The sequence below is a fragment of the Eschscholzia californica genome, unplaced genomic scaffold, assembly GCF_041429995.1.
Source record: "Eschscholzia californica isolate CP2 unplaced genomic scaffold, dmEscCali1.0.p SCAF_6, whole genome shotgun sequence".
Taxonomy (NCBI): domain Eukaryota; kingdom Viridiplantae; phylum Streptophyta; class Magnoliopsida; order Ranunculales; family Papaveraceae; genus Eschscholzia; species Eschscholzia californica.
In genome coordinates this window covers 4723325-4746026 of record NW_028238483.1, presented here as the reverse complement: position 1 = coordinate 4746026, position 22702 = coordinate 4723325, and the positions used below count along the sequence as shown (strand labels likewise).

The window sequence follows — 22702 nt, the reverse complement described above, 5'->3', positions numbered from 1 at the left end:
TTACTATGTTAGATGTTTTTCAACAACGAAAAAAAATAATCAAACCCCTACCAGCGCGCAGAACAAGAGGAAGGGAGCAGCTAATAGCACCCGTTCAAAGTGTTGTACCCCCCCCCCCTCCGGATGTAGAGATTGACTTGGTCAATCTTGTTTGACTACAAAAATCTGTTGGCACCCGGTTGACTTTCATGATATAAATAGTATTTTGTGGGTGATTTTAACCCAATCTAGACATGCAATCTCTTATTCACCTTTATCCATTCAAACTCTACCTAGAGATCTAAACTCCATAGATCCCACCGACCACCTCTGAAATCAGCCGACATCGATCACCACCGCAACATTCTCACCTTACATTGCTTTCATCATCTTCCATTGTGTTGGTGTCCATCATCCAATACTTGTCTAGAAAAACACCACTACTTCTTACTTCCTCTCTCATACAGAGGACCCAATCCTCTGCCAAGCAACCTACAACTTACTTTATCCTTAATACCCATCATAGGTCAAGCCTATATTCTCGCTCTCATACATAGGACCAGACTTCCAAGGAACGACTACACTGCTACCGCCAATTATCATACTCTTTCCTCATCACTCACATGATTTCATTTTGCACCATATAGATGACTGTTCATTATTTTCGCACATACGAGGTCGACCGCTTCGCTAAGGCAGATCTTCCACTTTATCCTCAACGACAAACCTCACAAGGGATGCCTTACTTCACACATCAACGACATACCTCACACGCTATAATATTTCTCATAGAACAACTCAGTCATATTCTCTTTACAATCTAGTTAATTTATCCCATAGAGGTCGACCTTCTGCCACTCTACGAGTCATTCTCCAACCATCCATCTCGACGGTAACATTCTAGGTACATCATCCATATATTTATTACTCATAAGACAGATGGATATCATTATTTCTTGTGTTTTCTTATATAACTGTTATTTTTTCTTTGTGACACCGGGGTGGTGCCAACCGTAAGATCCTTGTGACACCGGGGTGGTGCCAACCATCCATCGACTGTTTATTATTTCTCGTGTTTTCTTATATAACTTTTATTTTTTCTCATAAGACAGATGGATATCATTGTTTATTACTACCGACCAGTAGCAAGACTTTGATAACTTTTCAATATGATAAAAAAATAAATAAAGAGTATTTGGCGAGATAACATCGTTTTTACGGCCTCCAACTATTGAGTGTTATTTGCTAAAAAAAAATACGTAAGCAGCTCCCAAATCTTCTTATCTTTCGGCTAAAAAAAAATGTTACCACTACTTTTCTCTCAAGAGCCCTACCACTACTACGGTCGTCTTGTGTCTTTTGTAAATCCATTAGATAAAAACGCAAAATACATTGAATGACATCTTTTCATGTGAAAAAATTTATTGCTTCTTTTAATTACTTATCAACTATCTGACATGCTTCATTAACCGTTTTTTATGTGCAAGAATATATGTTTTCTCTCTACTGTTACAGCGCGATTGTATCATAGTCGTCGACTCGTGGTCAAAGACAATTTTATACAATATTATTTTATTAAAGTAAGTATTTGAATTTAGGTTTTTTAATTATTTTCCTTACTCTAACTATCTGCTGCCTAAATAGAAAAATCAATACGTATACTTTAACAAAATTATATAACAGACGATCTTCTCTTTCTCCCTCCTCTCCTCCTTAAAGAACTACTAAATAATAGGTTATTTTCTTTATATAAACAACCATAACATCTTCTTATATTTTTAACAAAATTAGCTAGTAAATTTTGAATTAAAAACTACTATACCTTAGATATTTATTTACAAGTAATGTTAAAGCTTATAAAAAATGTAGTGACAGGATTATTAGGCTAGAAAATGAAAAGCAACTAGCAAAGAAAAATGTCACTTCTATTTTCGCTTATACGAATAGTTATTTATTTTAAAATTATTAAAAAGTATTTAATAAAATATTTATTAAAATATTTATGAAACTAATTATTAAAATATTTATTAAAAAAATTATTAGCTTATTTTATTAGAGTAATTATTAAAATATATATTATAAATATTCGTCTTCTATAGTTTTAAAAGATTATATCTTAGTTATAATATGTTAAAAAGCCTATATCAATATACAGGTGCCTAAAGATAAACAATCATTAATCTTCTCATATTCTTAAGACTACAAAACCATGATAATGGATTAAACCAACAACATTACTATGAAAAGATTATTCATATTGGAAAGGAAGGAGCTTGGACCAGTCCTGTCTTCAATGGAGGGAAGGGGAAGCAGCCTACCTTATCGAGCTAACATCGCACTTAAGGGATCACCCTTGTTTGTTAACCAAAAACAAAGAAAGTCGCTCCAGCCCTTAGCCACCCTTGCGGTCGGAGAGAACAACCGTAGGACGGCTTCTCTAAAAGCTAATCCTTCAGTTAGGGAGCCAGACCTATCGAGGTACTTCCATATACTTTAGAAACCTTGGCTCGAGAGACCTTATCTCGACTTAGAGTAAATCGGGCATCAAGGACGAAAAAGCCAAGCGAACCCAGTCCTATACGCCGCAATGGATGATACTATAGCTAATAGCAGAAACAATTAATCTTCTCATATTCTTAAGACTAAGATAGATGAAAAATTTGAGTAAAGAGCTAATTGATCTTAGAGATTCATTTACAAGTAATTTTATAGCTTATAAGAAATGTTATAACAAGATTATTGTTATAACAAGATTTATTATTAAAATATATATTACAGATATTCGTCTTCTATAGTTTTAAAAGATTATATCTTAGCTATAATATGTTAAAAAGCCTATATCAATATACAGGTGCCTAAAGATAAACAATCATTAATCTTCTCATATTCTTAAGACTACAAAACCATGATAATGGATTAAACCAACAACATTATTATGAAAGATAAACAATTAATCTTCTCATATTATTAAGACTAAGATAGATGATAAATTTGGGTAAAGAGTTAATTGATCTTAGAGATTCATTTACAAGTAATTTTATAGCTTATAAGAAATGTTATAACAAGATTATTGAGCTAGAAAATAAGAAGGAAATAATAATAAAAAAAATACAGCACTTTCGTTTTAGCTTCTACAAATGATTATTTATTTATAAATTATTATAAAATATTTATTAAAGTACTTAATAAAGTATTTATTAAAAATATTCTTCTTCCATAGGTTTAGAAGAACATTTGTTATGTTTTATTTAATAGAAAGGTTTTTTACTTTTATTAAAAAACATTTATTAAAGTACTTGTTAAAGTATTTCTTAAATTATTTATTAAAAATATTTATCTTCTATAATTTTAGAAGATTATCTTCTTCTGTTTTACGTAATTTCTACAAATTTTTATTTACTTTTAAATATTTACAAAATATTTTTAATATATTTCTTAAAGTATTTATTATAGTATCTATTTAATATTAAAAAAAATAGTTTTTTATTTACTATAAATCATTAGAAACTTTATTTATCTTTAATTGGTAATAGTAATAAGTGGTTGCATTTAATTATATGAAATAATTTAAATATATATAAATATTGACGTATTATATGTAATAACGTATATATTTAATTTTCAGTGGACGAGAGATAAGGAGAGTGGTGACACTGAGATGAATATGAGAATCAATAAGATTAAAAGAGATTAAGAGGGACAGGGCCATTTTTTACTAGCTCTGTAAATATTAGTGGCCATTTTTTTGGTATTTCAGCCATTCTTTTTTGGTATTTCTATTGACCGATAAAAAAAAATGGGGTCAGGGTAAAGTGGGGGTTGGTGTAACCACACCGGATGCACCTCTTTACCCACGCCTTCACATCTAACATGTCGACTAAGGGAAAATGGTATGAACATTCATTTATTTATTATCAAACAACATTTTGTTTTAATAATTTGAATGTTGTTTGACACTAACAGTTAGATCTAGCTAGGCCAATATGGCAAATATAGTTAGTTGCATAAGTGCGATGGTTGACTCACACATCCATCCAAAATAGGAGCCTACATTCGTCCAGTAATGTATGGTAAAATAAATAAGAACATCGTGTAGAAACATTAATCACACAATTAATTAGAAAATAACTGTGCACAACTAAGCCTAGAATATAAATTACATGAGAATTTTATTCATCCCTCCTTTGGTCCCTCCCCCAACCCTCTACCTCATGTGGCGACATATCACTTGTGCGTGAAACAAATAGAGAGAATGGTGGGAGTATGTGATCTAGTGAGACATTGTCACGTAAGGTAGAGGGCTGGGGGAGGGGCCAAATAGAGGGATAAATAAAATTTTGTAGTTACATACTGTAAATGGTAACCAACCTAAAGAGATATCTTTTACCCAATATAATTCAAGTTGAATTAACACATAGTAACATACATATACATATAAAGAGAGAGAAAATTCTACATAGGATTTTCCCGTCATGTGCCCTAGGGACACACGATAAGTATTAATTTGTTTCTTTCTTTAGTACAATATATAATTTTCAACTATCCTTTTGATTGTGCCGATTTCAAGATTTCTAAGTTAAAAGTAGAAAATAATTAAGATCTTTCTAAACAGGACATTGTTTTGTTGGATTATTTGGGAGATCTTTCTTGTGCCCCTACTAGACATACCTTTTTGTATCAGTGAGCTTGTTGACTATGAACTTCAAAGTGTGCTAAAAACAGGTATCTACATATACTTATATGTCGATCTTAAGTTATTTTCTTCTTGTATCATGTATTATAGTAGATTTAAAATAAAGGCAAAGAGAAACAAAAACCCAAAAAGACATTAAATGTGGTAGAGGTTTTTAAACCACTCCATGTCCAGCATAATTACTATTCTGTAATGGATTTATTTGTACGATGGCTTTAGTAACCTAAACATTATCGGTTTGCAATCCTGCTATGAAGGAGTATAGTTTCTCCTGTTTTTAAGAAAAAATCTTAAATCAATATTGAGATTCTATGAATGAGTTGTTCGGATAACAATCACTATTGGTTAGAAATACGAAAAAAATTGAATCGTTCTCTTCCTTAGTATTTCTCCATTTGGAACAAATGTATTTTCAATTGATTTACCGTTAAAAAAAGTAAGAACCAATTTCACTAGTTACTTAAGAGACTCGATATTGAGATTCGACTATGAATGATCTGTTCTGGATAACAACCACTATTGGTTAGAAATACGAAAAAAATTGAATCGTTCTCTTCCTTATTATTTCTCCATTGATTTGGAACAAATGTATTTTCAATTGATTTACCGTTAAAAAAAAAGTAAGAACCAGTTTCACTAGTTACTTAAGAGACTCGATGAGTCAACTCATTGAATCGTTACATCGAAAACAACACTCCACCATGAGTAGTTTCTAAATTTTGGACATAATCAAATAGTTGAATAAGTAGGCTAAATCGAGGCTATGTAATATGCACATATTAATCATAAAAGTCACCAGGGGCTTGGGAGAGGGGGTGCAACTGGTGCGGTCGCACCGGCCCCCTCCACCAAAGGGCCCCATTTTAGTGATGGTAAAGAAGGTTAAGTACAATGTAATATGTCTGTGGTTCAAGATCTTTCAAAGATAGTCGGTAGTTTAGCTGGTGAAGTAGTTTTCTATACACACAAGAGGTCTCGGGTTTGAAACCCTTCATACACAACTTCAAAATCTAGTTTATCAAATGTTTTGTCGCATATCATAACTAAGGCCACCCAGTCCAAGTCCACCTTACCTTATAGCTATTCTAAAGGCTTCTTTTTCTCTCATTGTTTTTTATCGATTTTAACCTAACTTTGTTTCATGTTTTCACTTCTTTTTTATCTCTACTATTATCTTTCTTTGTTCTTCTCTTTAGTTTTCTCTTTTTCTTCTCTCTCTTAGCTACTAAAATAGAATACCGTTGTATGTCTTCTTCTCTAAAGTGTATATTTTTCTTTATCATCTAATATACATATCCAAGTCCACCTTACCTTATAGCTATTCTAAAGGCTTCTTTTTCTCTCATTGTTTTTTATCGATTTTAACCTAACTTTGTTTCATGTTTTCACTTCTTTTTTATCTCTACTATTATCTTTCTTTGTTCTTCTCTTTAGTTTTCTCTTTTTCTTCTCTCTCTCTTAGCTACTAAAATAGAATACCGTTGTATGTCTTCTTCTCTAAAGTGTATATTTTTCTTTATCATCTAATATACATATGCAAAAGGTATAGGATTTTACGTGTTACATCGGGTTCTCCAAGTCATACTTATTTGTTATACGAACGTTTATTTAATTCATATAATTGCATCTTTAGAATATTTAGTTAAGTTGTATTCGTAGATTAATTTACTTACATCAATTATTATTTAAATATTCTTACTAGTAGTATTATGTAATCATTCATGAATTAGTATTTTTACTTAATGTATTTTTGTCATGATAAAAATTTGTTCAATTAAACCGTTTACATATTTTTACTAATATATCGTATGTGAAAAAGTTCGGTTTTTACATCATATGAAGGGCCCCAGTTTAAAGTTCGCACCGGGCCCCCAAAATCTCGGCCACGCCACTGAAAGTCACTCATAGTAATGTTACTATTCATATGTGATGGTGAGAGACTATTGATTAGAGTCCAAATCTAAAGCAACCAAAGCAGCCTCTTTGGACTTCAGCGTGATGAAGGACCTTTTGATTTGGATTTTACGTGTGGGTTGCAAAATAATAATTATATTGTCACTAATCTTTAAACATTATGTAAGTAGTAAATTAGTGGTGAAAAGTTTAGATGACACGTAACCGATCAAAACTTTAAATCCTCTTGTAAACATTATTAGAAATTTAATTTTGTCTAAGGTGTCTTACATTTTCATCCATTATTACCGATTTTGTAAAGGTCAATATGCCAAGACCCCCTCCCAACCTTGCAACAAAGAAAAAAAATCCTCTAACACTTGGAACACATCTTGGATAATATCCGTTTTTTTTGTTTTAGGAATCTGGAATCTTCAATACCTATTGGTAATATATATCGGTGATCGGTCCGAATATATATTATATATATATATTTAGGAGATAATTTACAAACACCATGTGTGTTTGCATGTGCATCCAGATAGTTGGACTTGCACAGTGTCACCTGACCCGGCAGGCAATATTTGTGATCAAATGGACACACACAAAAAAAAAAAGGTCAAGTCCTTTAAAAAGTACTATAGAGAAATGAATCTTTTATTAGTCTTGTCTTTTCGTCAGTGCTTACCACCATTTCCATATGGGCCCTCTCCTAACCATAACCATCCAAATACTCCACTTAACTACTCAATTTCGTGTCCTCCCTTCCTACTGACATTGACTATCATCATCCAACGGTTGTTATTCAACATTCTCATAATCCTACGGTCTATCTATTCTCAATTCTCTTATTTATAATCTTACCTCCCCCATTTTCAATTCTCATTATCATTGGTATCATAAAACCTAGAGTCTATCACTCTTCCCAACTACTATCTACTAACAAAATTCCGGAGCTCTCTCTCTCTCTCTCTGAGATTTCTGCTCAATTACACTAACCAGGTCAGTCACACTCTACTTGCTTTAGGGCTTCTTTTGTTCTTTAATTGTAACCTGACTATGTAATTTTTCTATTTCATCAGTATTTTAGTAAACCTAAATGTTGTAAAATATGAATTTTAAAAAAGTTTTTGTAATTGAGTTTTTTTGTTTTTTAATCCCATACATTTTGGTTATTGATTATAGAATGAATCAAAGAATCATATATTTCGAAATATTTTGGTGGAAATGACTAGATTACTGTAATATTTCCATGTCTACCGAAAATTTCCATGGAATTAACTTTGGGGTTACTCAAATTGGGTTGAAAATAAGTTTAGATCATTTATACTTTATGTGTTGTATACCCAATGTTAGACAAAATGTTATGTTTACTTGTTGTTAGTTTCTTTTCTAGCCTGAGCCTAGTGAACTGAAAAAACCCTTTTCTTTGGAGCTAGATTCTCTATTGGCATGGAAACCCAGGTATAAAGTTTAACTGGGTTTTTGTAATTATGGCGTAGCTCGAATGTTTTTACCAGAATGGGAAGTAGGGGTTCTTTTAGCAATTGTTAAACCTGTTACCTATCTAGAAGAGTCATCTTATATGTTCACATCACATAGTAGAAAAAGCTCTCAGCTTCCTACGAATGTGATACAATTTTATGGTGAAGTGAAAGTTAGTTTATCGGGTTTGGTAGATACACTCTTTTTGGGATACAATTAATGTGGTTAATAGTTCAAGTAAGAAAGAATTCTAGTGTAATCCAACATTTCTTTCCTGCAATGGCTCAGTCAAATATGTGTTTACTTGCTCTATGATTCTATCAGTATATTTGTCAAACTTGGTCACCTTTTAATGGTTTCATTTCTATTTAGTTTAATTAATATTTTTGCCACCATTGTACTGAGCCAGTGAAACATGAAGGTGGCCATTTCCGAGGCTGGGCCTTCATGCTATATTAGACCAGAGGTATTGCGATCTAAACCAGATCAAAGTGTGACTTTTAGCTCGGGAAACAGTATAGCAGATTATACTGTGTCAAAGCACAATGCATCTGATAAAACCAGGGGAAATTTAAAGGTTTTCTCTTCCTTATCATGGAATGCTAAGAAAACTCGACAAACATCACATTTTAGTGGCGCAGGATCCAACCAACGGTTGAATGTAGTTGTTGGTGCAAGCCCCCCAGTCGAAGATTCTGTAATTGCAACAGATCTATTAACAAAGGAGAGCCTCATAGGGTACCTTGCCTCTGGATGCAAGCCGAAGGAGCAATGGAGGTTTTTTCTTACATTTTTTTTCATAAGTATTTTTTGAGCTCATCTGGAAATAAGCTCACATAACTGGACCGTATTTTGGCATTTTGACATCCTTTTGATCTAAAGAGTTGTTATATGACATTATTTCTTGGAAATCTATATGTATTATGATTTTGTGTTTGCAGGATAGGTACTGAACATGAAAAGTTTGGTTTTGAGATTGAAAGTCACCGTCCAGTGAACTATGAACAAATTGAGGGCTTATTAAATGGTCTTGCTGAGAGATTCGAGTGGGAGAAAGTAATGGAAGGGGACCACATTATTGGACTGAAACAGGTAAGAGTACTTCCTAAAAAGTTATACAGTATGGAATTTTCTGTTTTACGTATTGTCGCTATGGATTGAGGTGTTAGAATTTATTTACATAGTACATACTTGCAGTTAGTACAGAAAATTTCAGTGCCACATCTATGGAGGGGCGAGGAGAAGCTATAGCTCTTGCATCCTTACGTAATATAGTTTGTGGTGGTGCATCTGATACACCGTAATACTGATTTCATACTAGAGTAATGCTACAAAGCTTGACACTTACACGTCATTAATTATTCGTATGACTTTTCCCTTCAATAGCTCACTATCTTTTCCTTCCTGTTGTGTCTTTTATATTACTTTTTTTGTTTGTATTTTTCCCCGAAATTTATACCCATAATCTGAAAATTTGAAATGGATTGTATGAAGATGTTAATACTTCCCCCATTGTAGAAGCATCTGATCTTGTCTCCTTTTTCGCATAGTATCATCGAAGGTTGTGATATATTTTGCAGGGGAAGCAAAGCATATCATTGGAACCTGGTGGTCAATTTGAGCTTAGCGGTGCACCTGTTATAACACTGCATCAAACTTGCGCGGAGGTTAATTCACACCTTTATCAGGTACTATCTCAAGATCTTTCTACGATCTGGTTGTAATAAATATATTTGTGCTTGAGCCTTTAGAATATTACCTTCCTCACAGGATCCATCAACAAGTTATTCATTAATGAAATAAAAAGGAAATAGCTGGCTTTTACATTACCTTGGGTATAAACACGGAATTCTTCCAGATAGCTGGATTTTATCTTCATGCTGTATGAACTGATATGGTAGTATGTTGAACAAAATTTTCATGCGTTAACAGGTTAAAGCTGTTGCTGAGGAAATGGGAATTGGGTTTTTAGGCATTGGGTTCCAGCCGAAATGGGGTCTAAAAGACATACCTATAATGCCCAAGGTACTTCCTTTTCCGTTGTCAGAGTAATTGCTACGCCCTTTAGATATAACTCTCGTCTATTGGTGCATTGCATGCATGATTTGTGTAAGTATTGTATTTGATGTTATCTTTTTGTAGAAATTTACACATGCAAGCACAGTTAAGTACATGTTTAATTTATTGAGTACAGTGATTGGTCAAGTTATCTGTTTTTGTCAAATACTACCTTAACATGTTCCAAAATTGATCTTTTTTCTGGTGTTCCTTTTCTCTTGTGCCATTTATTGTTGACCTTAATTGTCAATGGTTGAACCTCTAGGCTCTGTGTTAATATCAGTGTTCTTAAATCTTTTCCTGTTCCCTTCTATTGTTTTGATGGTTATGAATATGTTTGTGTGCGCGAGTGTGTGTTGCCTAACTGAGAATATTTTGACACAGGGAAGGTACGATATTATGAGGAATTACATGCCAAAAGTTGGGTCTCTTGGTCTTGATATGATGTTCAGGACATGTACCGTTCAGGTGAGAATTTCACAATTATTTTGTTCTCTTCCGTTTTGCCAGTGGTTGTTCTTAAAGTGTTTAAACATTCTTATCTTTTCTTTTTTCGAATCTAACATAAATCATCTTTTAAATGGCGGACTTTCACTTTGTATGGAGTTGAGAAACAAGAGTAGTTCATGAACTAATGGACGTAGAATTTTATTTTTGCTAGGTCAATCTGGACTTCAGCTCCGAAGCTGATATGATCAGAAAATTTCGTGCTGGTCTGGCATTGCAACCTGTGAGTAATTGTACACCATCAACAATGTTACTTTTTAGAGTTCATCTGGTTAACATGTTACTTTACACTTTTCTATTCTGGAACAGATTGCCACTGCCCTGTTTGCAAACTCACCTTTTACGGAAGGCAAGCCTAATGGTTATCTGAGCATGAGAAGGTTCTTAGAAGTTTCTATGTTCAGTTTCTACTAAACATTTATTTTCTAACGTCCTATCTTCAAGAATCTGACGAATCACTTACTGCAGTCATATCTGGAGTGACACTGATAGAAATCGTACAGGAATGCTTCCCTTTGTTTTCGATGACTCGTTTGGGTAAGCTTTTGCATGTTTGTGTGACTGATCCATGATTTGTTTGCTTTAGTAATTTCATGATTTTATTTTTGTTCTTGAATATCTATCTCAATTCACAAACCGAATGCATACTACAATTGCTTTTTGCTGCTTGAAAGATACAGACACCATGCGCACTATTATAGCGTAGAATTAATTGAATTTTAGTAGGCTTAGCAACATTTGTGGGTTTCAAAATTCAAATTGAAAAAAAATGTTTGCAGGCATTTTCATATGTATAGAGATTTAGGACTAAAAATTCTTTTCTTTACCCTTTTACTCCATCTAATGGAAAAAGATAGTTTTGCACCAACGAACCAATTAGATTGTCGATATTCATTAATGAAGTTTTTCACTCCTAGTATCTTTCCCTTTCTCTTTCCCTTGCATGTGTAAGTTGGTTGATTTTTTTTTATATGTTTTTCACCTCTCTTTAACTGGAATATGTAAAGTTGTTTAAGAACATTTAGTTGATTCTTCGCCCTTCCGCTTTTTTCTGTTTTTCAGGTTTGAACAGTATGTAGACTATGCTCTTGATGTTCCCATGTATTTTGTCTATCGGAATAAAAAGTACATTGATTGCACAGGATTATCCTTCAGGGTAAGTTATCTTTTATGGTCTTTCATTTCTAGTAGTTTCCTTTCTCTGATGGTTGGTCGTTCGTAGAAATCTTTTTCCCTTTTTATCTTATTGCTAGGGGTCTCCAGGGCATAATGCTTGTAATACGTTTGCAGGACTTCTTGGCTGGAAAACTTCCTTCAATCCCTGGCGAACTGCCAACATTCAACGATTGGGAAAATCACCTGACGACAATTTTTCCCGAGGTTTATTTGCATAGATTGTGCAGAATCTTAAAACATTTTTCTTTAAGGTAGTAAAAAAATTTTAGCATAAGATTTCGTTCTCGTGCAGGTCAGGTTGAAGAGATACTTGGAGATGAGAGGTGCTGATGGAGGTCCTTGGAGGAGATTATGCGCACTGCCAGCGTTTTGGGTACATCTCCTTTATAAACTTTATTTACGTTAACTGAGACTTTTTAGTTATTATAGATATGTAAAAAGTTCAGGTCAGGGGATAATATAAAGAGGACGAGTTTAGTTTAACTTGAACTTTTGAATATATTTACCTCCATTTTACACAAGTTTTGGAGTGCGAGACGCTGGGGAAATGCTTTAGAGCAGAAAAGACCACATTCTTGATGCAATACAAGAAAACAAATTGTAGGGGATAGAGAGATAGAGAGAGTGGAGGGTTACCACTTACCAAGTTCGGCCATGTCTTATTCTGAAAATTCCTTTTTATTGCAGGTGGGCATTTTATATGACGAGGTCTCACTACAGACTGTTCTAGATATGACGGCTGACTGGACCCCAGAAGAAAGACAAATGCTCAGGAATAAGGTGTTAAAGTGTTCTCTTATAATTGTTATCAACATAAGGCCTTAAATTTGAAATGTACAGAAACAAAACAGAATTTGACTTGCTCTCCTCCTCAACGGGTTATCTTATCCCACATAGGTCATTGATGTTTCATTGTTGATATATCTGATTCTGCATCATGATATATCTCTAAGTTTGTAATTCAATGATTTTGACTGTTGAGAAAATGAGTTCTTGAAAACATCACTGGGACCTAGAATAGATCTTCAAATCCTTAAATGAAGCCGAAACTATATCCATACTCATGTCATGGCAGTTTTTTGTCTTACTTTGGGCTGCCCCTGGGCTATTTCAAGGGTTGCACTTCTCTCGATTGACAAACTTACATCTTTGCTTCCGTGCAGTATTTTTCTCTTAATATCTAACGCCGAGACTGTTGAATGTTAGCAGGTACCTGTAATGGGTCTAAAGACACCGTTTCGGGACGGTCTACTAAGGCATGTTGTAGAAGATGTCATCAAATTAGCTAAGGTATCTTCACTGACAGCATCTTTACAACTTTGGAGTTCTCTCTCTAGCTTCTGTTTTTTGGTTAAAGTAGTTAATGCATTCTTGCGCAGGATGGGTTGGAAAGAAGAGGGTACAAGGAAGACGGTTTCTTGAATGCATTGACTGAAGTGGTCAATACAGGTAAAACCTGTTTCCAAACTTTCAAGTATATCAGTTTTGTAGTTCTTTCCTGCGCCGCTTAGCTTCATTATTTCTTCTTTACGATTCAGATCTGAAGTTATTCTTTAGTTTTCAAATACAATACGGCAACGACGTCGCTATTTTGTCAGATGAAAAACCTCATCACGTCTAAAATTTAAAGAAAATTCAGAAGTCCTTGAGGCGCTACCCTTAGAAATGTTTGCACCTTTTAACTTGGTTGATGAATAGACAGGCAGTATGTATTGAGTGGTATTTGGTGTTTATGTGCCATCAGGTGTGACGCCGGCGGAGAAGCTTCTCGAATTGTACCATGGGAAGTGGGGCCGTAACGTTGATCCTGTTTTTGAAGAGTTGCTTTACTAACAAGGAACAAATCGTCCAGATACTTCTTCACTATGAGCGAGAGTGATATGAACCCCTATTACTGATACTACGAGGGAGCATATGTTCTGAATTGTTTTATCTCCTACTAGTTTACCTATGGTTATTAAACTAGTAAATAAAGTTTGATTTGCTTTTATGAAACTTGTTAAGTTTGTGGTCATTCAACTCAAAACGAATAGAGAGGACCTAGACATTATATTATTGCTTGCTAGATAGCCATTCTCCTATTTGGGACTGTTCTCACGTTCTCCCACGAGTGGCGCTCTCTTTGAGCTTCACACGTATTTTTTTCTTTTCGGGTGGCATGGAGCACGTGTAGCTCTTAAGCCTAGCAAGTGTGGCCTTAGTTGTGTGATACCATGTTAAATTTGTGGTCACCAAATTCAAAACCAATTTAGAGATGACCTAAACATTATATTATTGATTGCTAGATGTCCTTTTTCCGTGTGAGATTATTCTCAGAAAACTCTTAGTAATTAGTTATACTGAAATTTCGAAATACATTTAGAAAAAGCATAATTCCATTTTGGCCCCCTAAAGATGACCAATTCACCAAAATGACCCCCTAAAGATGACCGACTTCTATTCTGGTGTCTTTTTGTTTTTTTTTTTTTTTTTGGGTTCCTAGTCCAAAAATCTACACCTAAACACACATTTAGTCCACCTTAATATTAATATATAATTGGAAATTTTATAAGGCCTCCCCAATTTTGTTAAAAGGCCTCCCCATGAACCATTTTACTTGCTTAATTATCACTGAGGGGAGGCCTTTTAACAAAAATGAGGGGGCCCTATAAAATCTCCCATATATAATTTCAAGCAAAATAATAATTATAATGGATGTTTAGTCCAAATTGACCCATCTCTATAAAAAAACAAATTTCTATCGTTTCTATTTAATCATAATAGTCATTATAACTTTTTATATAAAAAATAACTCACTTTTGAAAACCAATCCCCAAAATTATCTTTTCTTTTTCTCAGATTTTTTCGATTGATTTCATACTTACTATCTGTTTCCCAATATACACGTTATTCAGTATCAATAACGTATATTTCTACACCAAAACACATTTTGTATAGTTAAAGTATGTCTAGATGTCAAAGTTACAGTGTTTTTCTATTTATTGATTTTTGTTTTGTTTCATAAATAACGTGTTTCTTATTCATAAAGTTTCATACTTTATTTCATTTTTTTATGTGTCATACATAACACATTATGTCTCAACCATGTTTCTTTCAAAAGGGAAAAGAACTAAAATCATATTTTCTGGGAAGATTGGACTTTAATCTCTTTTTGAATTTTCTTTCCCGTAGACCTTTTTTTTTTTTTTTTTTTTTTTTTTTTTTTTTTCTGTCAATAGATTTTAACTGTTTGCTTATTTTTTCCTCTTCAACACTCTTTAAAACTCTTTTCCTCCTTATCCTATGCCTTGCTTTGCTGCTGAGTTTGTACAGAAGGGAGTCTAATCATGGAGCTCTAGCCGACGTAACCGGTCACTTTCTTCTTATCGGTCATCGGAGGTGGACATGTTGTTAGGTTAATCTCACATTGGTTGTGGAAGGGGCAGGGGGTGTGTTAATAAGTGTGGGAGAAGCCTTACCTCTTGAGCTAGCTTTTGGGGTGAGAGAGGCCTAAGACCACCCAACACTGGTATCAGAGCCCGGGTAATAACAATTCTCGCCCCAATAACTATTGATGTTAAGAGCCAATGTGTGAGGGGGAGATTGTTAGGTTAATCCCACATTGGTTGTGGAAGGGGCAGGGGGTGTGTTAATGAGTGTGGGAGAAGCCTTACCCCTTGAGCTAGCTTTTGGGGTGAGAGAGACCCAAGACCACCCAACACAGGTCTCCGGCCAGCGATCACCATTAAGTGTGTGTTTTCCGACCCTATCATCATCACTAAATGGTCGATTTTGCAAAGCAAATTTTTAAGGCAGGTTCTTTTTCGGCCTAGCCTTTGAGCTGGGTCAAGTTTGGCACTACACATGAATTTGACTTCCAAAAAAGTTGGAGACCACCTTGGAGTATATGTTTCCAAATTAAACCTGAAACTTATTTTGAAAATCTAATTTTGATTGGAAACATAGAGGTGAAACGTCTTTTGGATGGGACAAGGCCAAGAGTCCGGGTACGAGATTGTCTCGGACTGGTGTCTCATGTCTTGGATCTGTCTAACTCTTCTGGACAGTAAGTCCAAGTCTCTCTTAGACAGGAAGTCCGAGCCAGACTCCAAGTTAGGGACTGTTTGGACTCTGTCCAAGACAGATTCAACCATGACCGGGACCTCTCGGCCACCATGCCCAAGACCTGTTGACAACAATTGTCACTGGAGGGAGTCGCGGGATCACAGATCTTTTTCATCAAAATCGAAATGTTGTTTTTCCTCCCTTCTTTTTATTCTTCAAAAACATTTCTCATTAAATCAGAACGTGTTAACGTCTAATCAAAGCTAATGAAAGTTAACTTGCCCAAAAGGCTCTTACGCTACTCGTGGATTTTGATAGAGTATATAATACTACTAGAATTCAGATGTTTAACATCTAACATTAACTACTTAGCTATAGGTTGTAGAAACATATACCTTTAATGTTTCCTTTATATGATTCAAATACCTTTAATGTTTCCTTTGATCTTGACGGCAAGTTAGATAGAGCACGAAGAACACCTTCTTCTTCTCCTTAAATGATGAATATTAAGAAACCAACTTTCTTTTCGACTAGAATGAGAATTTTGTTAATTCCGGAGTTCCCCTTCATATAGTATGCAAAAGAAGAAATCTTAAGAGCCAAAATTTTGTCTCTTTCTCCAACTGGTCTAGGTTATTTAAATAGTCTAGACACAACTAGGATGAGGGTGCGGGAACCGCATCTTCCTCTAAGATGGCTGCCTTGTCGGGCCCGGCCTTGGTCTGGGCATGGCCTTGGCCTTGATCTGGGCATGGCCTTGGCCTGGCCTTGCCGAAGCTACGCCACGTGACAGGTCCGGTGTGTCCCATGCACGACGCCATGCCCATGGTGGTCTCCACCCCTTTGCCCAAGACCCGCACCTTTCTTCCTTTTTTTAGTTGCGACATTTGATCAAGTCCGACATCCTTATGTGTGTAGGATCCAGTTGCCATTAGCCGGGAATCAACTATTTGGCTCGACGATGGTATCTGGTTTCCAGCTAAAACTACAATCTCTAATGCGATTGAACTTGATGATCTTCATCGATCCTTTCTGACTATTTGATCAAGTAAGTTTAACTCTCCGTTCGATTTACATACACAGTCATGCCATGAATATGCTATGTGTGTATTTATACTTGATTATTAAGAAGCATGAAGATCCGATTGGGACCTTTTCCGCCACATATCAATGATATAATATTTTTTTAAACGCAATGAGTGCGCGCATCATGCATACTGACTTATGTGAATACTTGCATTGAAATGTATTTTTCTCAAACAACATAGAAACTATTTATAACGGGAAAATCAAGCGTGTCTCATAGTTATTACGGAGTAGTTACACAACCTCAGTTCCATTTTTACCGATATGTATAGTAGTATAGAGTGAACTAGTACCCGTTCATGGATCGTAGGGATTTATTATATTTGAGCCATTTGTTGCATGTTGATTGGGTAACAATCAGAAGGTGGACCTCTCCAAACTCTTTCGGCAAGGATCGCATTCACTGCTTGTGTCGGATGGAAGGCATCCCAGTACACATATTGATTCCTGTTTGGACATGGAATTGAGAAGCGACGACAAGTTATTCCTGGACTTCCTTCATTTCCACAACAACCTCTGTTGACCACATTTAATCCTGCCAAAACCATTACCTTAATATCAAGTTCACCACAACCAAACTTGTAAGTTATTTTGGACTTGAATATGAAAATAACGAAACATCAATCGATCTTACCATAAATAGCTGGATTATTGAGAATATCGCCGAGGGCACCATACATATTAGAATAGACAAAGATGGAACCTGGATGATTTTGATTGAGTTGATCAACTAGTGTATGAAGACCAACATTGAAGGTTCCAACTATCTCATTCGCGTAGGAAAAACACCTTCCCGGTGGAGCTTGACCAGTAGCTAGTTGATTAGGAGTGCATCCTAATGGCCCAATACCTGCTATCAGAAACTTCCTTAGCCCTACACTGTAGAGTGCCTGTCATTAGGAAAATAAGAAATTAGAGCATCTATTATTATAGGTAATTTTAAGTTTGTGATCTTCTAAACGAAAATTGATTGGCAATGAGTGGAGAGGACCTAGACATTATATTCTTGGTTACTAGATTGTTGTTCTCCCCTGTGGGACTATTTTCACAGGTAAAAGCAAAGATATCAAATTTGGGTCTCTGCCGGAAACAAAAAAGTTCCATGGGAAAATTTGGTTGGCACGGAAAGCATATTGCTCATTGATAGATTTTGTTATTCCTTTTTAGTTGAGTTTGAAATCGAGATATTATGGTCACTTCGGTAGAAACTTGACATTCAATATTGTTGGTAAGCGTTTGTACCTAAAATTTATAAGCTTACCAGAATCTGACGGGTATAGCTATTAAGGAGAAGGTTGGCGAAGTCCTCTGGACTGTAGTTATCGCTAGAAGGGTAGAGAGAGGGCATGAGGTAATTGTTGATGTAATCATTGCTACCGAAGGCCAACACTGCAATAGACCTAGCCAAATAATGGCTTAGGTTCGTACTAGGTCCCATCTGAGCCCTTAGTTGGTTCAACGTCGTCTCGAAATTCAGGACTTGTTGGCTCAAACTATACCTTTCTCCCTGCAAACCAAAAGTTTTATAATAAGGGTGAACTCTTTTGAATGGGCAGTATGTAATTGAGAAAGAAGTCGACGAGGAATAAGTACATAATGTTGGCCGGTCTCATCAAGAATGCCTGCACCTGCTGTAGCATAATTGACTCCACCAAGTATTCTTGCACCTCTTGTGTTTGGATCGGCATAGACTGGAGCATATTGAAGACCCAACTTCTCCACTGCAATAAAACTCAGTCTTCAAATGAAAGAAGAGTTCGCGGACTAGGCTGGAAGGTTCATGTATTGATCTTAGTCCTACAATACTGATCTATTAGACCTAGTTATAAGGTTGTACATATCTAACATGTATATGTACAATTCGGCTAGGCTACTTGGTACATGCCTAAGTTAGTTTAGTGGAGACGAAACTTGGGAGTGCTTGAGGGTAGGTTTAAACCAGCGTCCATTGCCACAATAACTGATTTTGAAACACAAATAAATGTAAACATACAAAATAAGAATGCAAAAGTGTTATCCTTCCATTTGGCCTCTCCCCCAACCCTCTGATGTGGCGAACTTTCAGTTGAGTATATTCTCTCTCCATTTGCTCCACGCTCAAGTGATATGTCGCCACATCAGGCGGAGCGCTGGGACAGAGACCAAGTGGAAGGCTGAATACAATTTCTCATGTAATAAATATTTTACATGGTATGTAATAAGACTTTTTCATGAGAAACTAGATTTACAAACAGTGGTTGAACAAGTTAAAAACTTAACACCATTTTAACAACCATTTCTTCCACCATTTCAAGAAATTGGATGACTATAAGTACTTCACTGCACTTCTATTTCACAGTCCATGCTTGGGTCGATGTCATGGTGCCTATAGACAGCTCAAGTGTCATATGGGTCCTATAGTCGTGTGGGCAGCGTCACTGCCCGAAGTAAAAAAACATGGGAACACCCCGCTTCACTTTCTCGAATTTCATACTCCATTTAGAGATGGAATTTGAAGTCCAAATCTTGCTAGTGCCTACAGAAAAACAAACTCTAACGAATTCGACCCAGGTTAACTGGAGCTTACAGGACTCTTTAGGAATTATATGGCTGATAATGAAGCGGGCTTTCAACAAAAAAGAAGAAGATTATGAGACGGCCCATGGATCAATACATGTATGCCTAAAGTCTGAAGACTAAAACTACATCAAGTTTGACGTCTCGCTAACCTTTGCGAAAGTGCTTTAAACAAATTACCACATTAGAATTGAAATTGCTGAGAAATTTTGAACCTCATACTAAAAGAAATCATGTGGTTAAAGTATGATACCAAGAAGATCAACAATGGTTCTTCCATTAGAGAATCTCCCAGTAGCCCATCCGTTAAAATCAACTCCATAAGGTCTGTAATTAGCTTTCGCTATAGAATTAAGATAATTGCTATTTCCAGTATCAACCAGTGAGTCTCCAAAAACAAACATTGCTGGGACCATTGGTGCAGCTCCTACCACTCCATTTGAGCAAGTGATCAGGAGGAGTGTAACGATGCCCGAAACACCGACAAACCACTCTCCTCTTTCTATATCTCTATTAAGCATCCTAGACTCAATTCTTCCTTTTCCCATTATGTATTTTGTGACTACACATGAAATGTGGGTAAGTATGTTTCATGGATATAAAGGGTTTGTAAAGATGCAGTCTTGTCTGGTATAAGAATTTAGTTTTGTAACGTATAAAAGAATAACAAATTGTAGGTAAGCAATCCCATGAATTTCATGCTTTTCGTGTTAGCTTCATTTTTTTTTGTTTGTAGTACTATTGCTACTTTTTCTTTTTGGCCGTTTAAATTTGTTATCCAGTTTGTCTTTAGGTTTATCTGTGGTTGTATTTTTAATGTGTTTGACGTGGCGTTTTTTGGTGATGTCGAACCCTTTTTTCTAGTGCCACATCATTTTCGGATACATAGCCTGCCGTTTCATGGGTAAGGCATTTTTAGTTATCTAATGTATAATGAAACAAATTTAATTTAGAAGCTCTGACAAGTTTGAATAAATTACATTTATTTGGTAGAGAGGAGTTTTTTTTGTTGCAATGGTGGAGAGGAGTTGAACATAGAAGTCTACACCTAATGAAGAAAACTAAACTTTATCTAACGGTCTCAAAACCACATGTGCTTTCCTGTCACTAAAACGCTACCGGTATAACCATCTATAGTGTCTTACCAGTAGGGTGTACAACTACAATCGCACATGAGAAAGATCACCACCACTACCATCACAACCGTTATCCTTAACCATCATAAGAGAGAGAATCAATGATAGTAATAAAATCAATGTATATGAATTTATCTTGTTATTTGTACTAAATGTGCCTCCACATACTATAAGTTCTGGCCTAGCCACTGATGTTAAGGTTGAAGATATTTCTACTGCACAAAATGTCTTGGTTTTAAAATAATTGGGGCACGAATAGTGGTAGTTTCAGGATTTACTTCCACAAGAGGTGAAAGTAATAGGGATGAACTTTTTTCTGGCTGAGTTTTTAATAATTTGGATACCGAGATTTCAAATAATATTTTTTATTTCAAAAAACTAGGCCTATCTGTTGCGACGAAATAAAAAAAAAACCAAGAAAAACAATAGGACATAAACAATCACAGAACACAAAGAGATTTACATGGTTCGGTTGGTAATACTTACTCCACATAGAACAATGATGCGATGATTTCTACTATGATAAGCAAACAAGTTACACAAGGGATTCATGAGAATTCTACAACTAAGATAACCCTAAAGTTTTTGTTTATATAGCTACTGAAATCCTAATCCCACCGACTCACCGACTCTCAATTTCTAATTCCAGAAATGCACATGAATACAACTAACATTGGTAACTGCCTTCAACTCTACTACGCATACCAGCCTTGCTTCTGAGACCAACCCTGCTAACGAGTCCAAGACACTTTCAATAGTATTCAAGCCATGCAAACGGGTTGGCGGGTCGCAAACTAGTTTAGATATCAACTCATATTTAGGACACTTTCAACACTATTTTCACAAGGGAAGTTTTATAGGCAATGCCCAAAGTTGTTAAAGGCAACGTTTTTCTCACCCACGACTTGGTTAAAACAAATTGACCAAGTATGGTTAGAGGCAATGCCCATCATTCTTGTCCGGAAAAAAGTCTTCAACCGACGACTTAAAATAAAATAAAAATCTTCTTCTTCTTCTTTTCATTGATCGTTTTAGTTCGATTTTCCTGAAGAGTTTATGTGGTTTTAGTTGTAATTTCTTTATGTTTAATGCTTTTAAAACATTTTTAGCTTCAGAGAAATTTGTTCGTTTAGGTACTGTGAAGATACATATGAAGGATATAGTCCTTCGGTCTGAAGGAGATGTCCTTCCGAAGGAGTGTCCTTCGACCAAAATGGCAATGCGTACAATTTTTCAGTTAGGATAACGATGACTTATTTGGAAGATCATCTAGTCCGGTCCAATTAGGGATCGTAATGCTTAGCTAGAAGCCGCTTACGATCGTCGGATCACTTCGGTAATCCGCGGCTAACATAGACCGGATCCTACAACGGGTTACACCAAAGAGTGGTAGCTTGATCGGAGAGAGTTGACTCGTGGGAGCTTGCCTATAGATGGACATGATCCAGTCTGATAGTGTCAAAAAGATAGAAAGAATCGGGCTCAAAAAAGGAACCCAAAAAAGTGCAAAACCCACTGGGTGGGTGCCCGGATCACACCCAGTTAGGGGCAATCCAGGGCCGGCCTATGGGGGCAATGGGCCGGACATATCAAGCCAATAAAGGGGTTGTATGGCCGGCCAAGGCACTTAAAGAAACCCATTAGGGTTTCGGGTCAGAAAGGTTCTAACAGTTTATCTTCTCTGGGACTCTTATGAAACCTAATTTGAGTGAGACTCCTATTAGGGTTTCTCTATATAAGGGTCATTATAGAACCAGAGAAGGTCGTTGGATTTTTCTCAAGAGAAAACAACTTCTCTCTCACAATATACAGCTAAGTGGAGAGAGAGGGTTTTAGAGAAAAAACTCTCAATCTATCTATGGAGTCAAAAGAAGAATGGTTCTTCTTCTCAACCTTCAATAGAGTTCTAGCAGACAACAAAGAAGGGAGATCAAGTTATTTTCTCGGGTGTCTCAAGTAGAGGAGCGACAATTGGAGCTCTCATCTTCTTCGGGATAAAGTTATTGGAATCTAGTTTGTGAGAAAGCGAATCCAGGTCTTCTTCTTTCAGTTTCTAGTTCATTATTAATTCATGCATATGATCCTGGAT

General features: G+C 35.7%; 2 protein-coding genes and 1 pseudogene across 2 annotated transcripts; 1 reads left to right on the top strand and 2 right to left on the bottom strand.

Annotated features, from left to right (window-relative positions):
* Positions 1-376, bottom strand: part of LOC147530931 (auxin response factor 1-like) — a 35758-nt pseudogene extending 35382 nt beyond the window's left edge.
* Positions 377-7251: 6875 nt separating this feature from the next.
* On the top strand, positions 7252-13781 carry LOC147530930 (glutamate--cysteine ligase, chloroplastic-like). Its single transcript, XM_086646046.1, has 16 exons — positions 7252-7567; positions 8460-8827; positions 8992-9142; positions 9631-9738; positions 9983-10075; positions 10493-10576; positions 10770-10838; positions 10925-10995; positions 11084-11152; positions 11678-11771; positions 11906-11995; positions 12084-12164; positions 12479-12571; positions 13001-13081; positions 13171-13240; positions 13536-13781. Exons 2-16 carry the CDS (start codon positions 8466-8468, stop codon positions 13622-13624), a joined length of 1605 nt encoding a protein of 534 aa, XP_086502172.1. The 5' UTR covers positions 7252-7567; positions 8460-8465; the 3' UTR covers positions 13625-13781.
* Positions 13782-17060: 3279 nt separating this feature from the next.
* LOC147530929 (GDSL esterase/lipase At1g71250-like) lies at positions 17061-20106 on the bottom strand. Its single transcript, XM_086648241.1, has 5 exons — positions 19731-20106; positions 18515-18642; positions 18183-18428; positions 17556-17811; positions 17061-17456 (listed from the first exon to the last, which is right to left on the bottom strand). Exons 1-5 carry the CDS (start codon positions 20023-20025, stop codon positions 17239-17241), a joined length of 1143 nt encoding a protein of 380 aa, XP_086504367.1. The 5' UTR covers positions 20026-20106; the 3' UTR covers positions 17061-17238.
* Positions 20107-22702: the final 2596 nt, after the last annotated feature.

Bases quoted from the DNA above. Each gene is read 5' to 3' on its own strand.
- LOC147530930 (XM_086646046.1), top strand. From the start codon at position 8,466: ATGAAGGTGGCCATTTCCGAGGCTGGGCCTTCATGCTATATTAGACCA. The intron at 10,996-11,083 runs GTTCTTAGAAGT...CACTTACTGCAG, and splicing joins GGTTATCTGAGCATGAGAAG to TCATATCTGGAGTGACACTG. The intron at 11,996-12,083 runs GTTTATTTGCAT...GTTCTCGTGCAG, and splicing joins TGACGACAATTTTTCCCGAG to GTCAGGTTGAAGAGATACTT.
- LOC147530929 (XM_086648241.1), bottom strand. From the start codon at position 20,025: ATGGGAAAAGGAAGAATTGAGTCTAGGATGCTTAATAGAGATATAGAA. The intron at 18,643-19,730 runs GTATCATACTTT...GTTTTATTGCAG, and splicing joins AACCATTGTTGATCTTCTTG to TGGAGAAGTTGGGTCTTCAA. The intron at 17,457-17,555 runs GTAAGATCGATT...TGGTTTTGGCAG, and splicing joins CAATAATCCAGCTATTTATG to GATTAAATGTGGTCAACAGA.